Below are 2,560 nucleotides of genomic sequence, written 5' to 3'. Positions count from 1 at the left end.
AACTCCGAGATCGGGAGACGAAAGTGCTTAACCCATTCAGCCCTTAAGGGCGAATATCCCACTCGCGCCCCGTTACGCCGCGCGACATACTGGCCGCGGCGGGTTGCACCTGTCGCGTCCGCACCCGCACATAATGGCTAAGGCGAGACCCTGGGAGCCCCCGAGACGTCCGCCGGTCTATTTAAAGCGACGCCCCAGCCGGCAGGAGCAACAGTATTCGTTGAGCAGTCACACAGCAGACACTCGCCTCCCCCTTCGCTCTTAACGCTTGCAAGCACAGCCCACTCAAAGCACCAAGTTCAAGATGGCCTTCAAGGGTAGGATATCCGGGAGTTCGGAAGTTCGTGGTGACTTTAGTGCTTCCTTTAGGACGTCATTTCGGCTTCCGCGTTGTGATCTGAAAAGACTTTTGTGTTGCAATGATACCGCGGGAGGATCATTGACGCGATTTGTTTGATGAAAAAAAAAATGTTAAAGACCTTTTTTTTTCAAAGATGAAGAGAAATTTACTTTTCTTGTTAAATATAGGATCTGTGTCGATTTAGAGATTTAATGTTGACCCAGAAGTGTACAAGAATCCCGAGGGAAAATCGCGGATTTGGTCACCTGATTGCACACAATTGGTAGAAATTTGTTGCTGCAAAAGATTCCAAACTTTTATTACTTTTTTTTCTCTTCACGTACGGTACCTATTATTTTTTGTTCGCTTTTTCCAGTAAATTTCATATTTGTTTCGCGTAACTTCTATTGTTCAAAGAGAATTTGATTTTCTCGGAGATTTTAGTGCTGTAATATAAAGTGATCCTTCGAATGGAATTTACTCTCTCAGAGATTGTGTAATATTTTTCTCGTTGTTTTTTCTTTCTCTGGTTCATAACCAATTACGTTTTATTCCAAGCTTGAAATTTCGTTAATTGAGACTCGATTACCGTTGAACATTCTTAATCCTCAGACGTTAACTGCTGAAATCAAGAAACGAATTGACCGGAGATAATTCATATAATCTCGTTTCAACCATTAACACGGTCCCGTTTTCTTTAATAAACTTCCGGTCCACTTTGATTGAAAACATGACTTGCCATCATAGAAAACGGGTCATGCACCACCTTCTTCCACATTCCTTTTTCGTGAATTAAACTATGATTTTCTCACCTTCGCGACTTTTCTCTTTGCAGGAGTATTCTACACTGTCTTCTTCGCCCTCGTCGCTTCCTCTCTGGCTGCAGAGAAGAAGGAAAAGGAGACTGAAGACGGCCGATTCTTCCTTACCGGCACTGGCAACAATGCTAACACCTCCATCACCGTCAGTAGCGATGTCATTTACCTGTTGGCAATCCTGGCTTTCGGTCTGATCGCCGCTGCCATCGTCGCTGCCATCATCGGCGTAGGTGTAGGTACTGGCACTAGTGACTATAGCTACGCAGCTCCCACGTAAGTAAACGATTCCACCTTCTCTTCCTTCCTCCTGATGCGTGTTTCCGTGTATCAGGAAGTGGGAGGGAGAGGGAAAGGTGGTTACTCGTGTTGGTGTTATTATCCTGTGATGTTTTATCCTGTGGGTTATTGGTGTCCTTCTGAAAGTGTATTCCTTGAGGTGTATCGCTAAGGGTGTACCCCGGAAGGCGTATTCCTGAAGGTGCATCGCTAAGGGTGAACCCCGGAAGGCGTATTCCTGAAGGTGCATCGCTAAGGATGTAGCCCGGAAGGTGTATTCCTGAAGGTGCACCATATCCCCTCCCTCCTCCCCTCTCTCTTACCCCCAACACCATTGCATGCATGACCTCCTGTGCTTCTGATGCCCGGGGTAATATCGCATGAAAGAGAAACCTCATCCATGCACACTAGTCTTAGTGCATGTAACATTAGCATTAACAATCATGACGAAATTCAACTCGATTCTGTAACCTGGAACGAAGGACGGGTCAGGTCGCCCTTTGCCAGAGCTTATGATCATGGCGTGGTGCATGGATGACTTGCAATCAAGCATGACCTTAAATAGTAGAAGAAAACCACTTCGACGCTCTCGGTGCTTGGGAATGCAAAATGAGCGTGCGAGTCCGTGTGTGTTACAACCACCTTTGAGTGCGAGCGTTATTTCTCTCGTAATGCGCGGGTTCGGTCTGTACTTCCGGTTTACTTTATTGTCGCCTTGTGAGCAAATTCTTTTAGAAGACATTTTTTTTTTTTTTTTAGATATAAATAATGGTGGTGGAAAATTGGTGCAAGTTGTATATATTCGCTTGTGATTTGTGTATAAGTGAATGCGTGTGTGTGTTTTACAGTTAACCCTGTGTGTAATTTAAGTTGATTATACTTACTTTTAAGTAAAATTAACATGTGATATCTGTGTATATAATAGACTAAACTGTAAATATGTATTATATCTTCCAATTTACTGCGTCAAGAGAAGCAAATGGCTGTGATCCTGATTTTCTTAAGCGACTCACGTATGCCTGAACTTACTGCATTCATGTTTAACGTAAGAGGTGGTCTCACACTGTATGCTATCTCTTATCGCAGGGTTAGGGAGTCTGAAGAGGACTGTATGATCTGTTGAAAA

General features: G+C 44.1%; 1 protein-coding gene across 1 annotated transcript in view; it reads left to right on the top strand.

Moving 5' to 3' along the window:
- Positions 1 to 193: 193 nt before the first annotated feature.
- LOC119593813 overlaps positions 194 to 2,560 on the top strand; it is a 3,379-nt gene continuing 1,012 nt past the window's right edge. Inside the window, exons 1-2 of the mRNA XM_037942842.1 lie at positions 194 to 317; positions 1,176 to 1,431. Of these exons, the coding sequence (XP_037798770.1) occupies positions 305 to 317; positions 1,176 to 1,431 (269 nt within the window). The 5' untranslated portion in view covers positions 194 to 304. The remainder of the gene's footprint in view (positions 318 to 1,175; positions 1,432 to 2,560) is intronic.

Source organism: Penaeus monodon, chromosome 32 (genome assembly GCF_015228065.2).
Source record: "Penaeus monodon isolate SGIC_2016 chromosome 32, NSTDA_Pmon_1, whole genome shotgun sequence".
Taxonomy (NCBI): domain Eukaryota; kingdom Metazoa; phylum Arthropoda; class Malacostraca; order Decapoda; family Penaeidae; genus Penaeus; species Penaeus monodon.
This window is presented reverse-complemented; position numbering and strand designations above follow the sequence as displayed.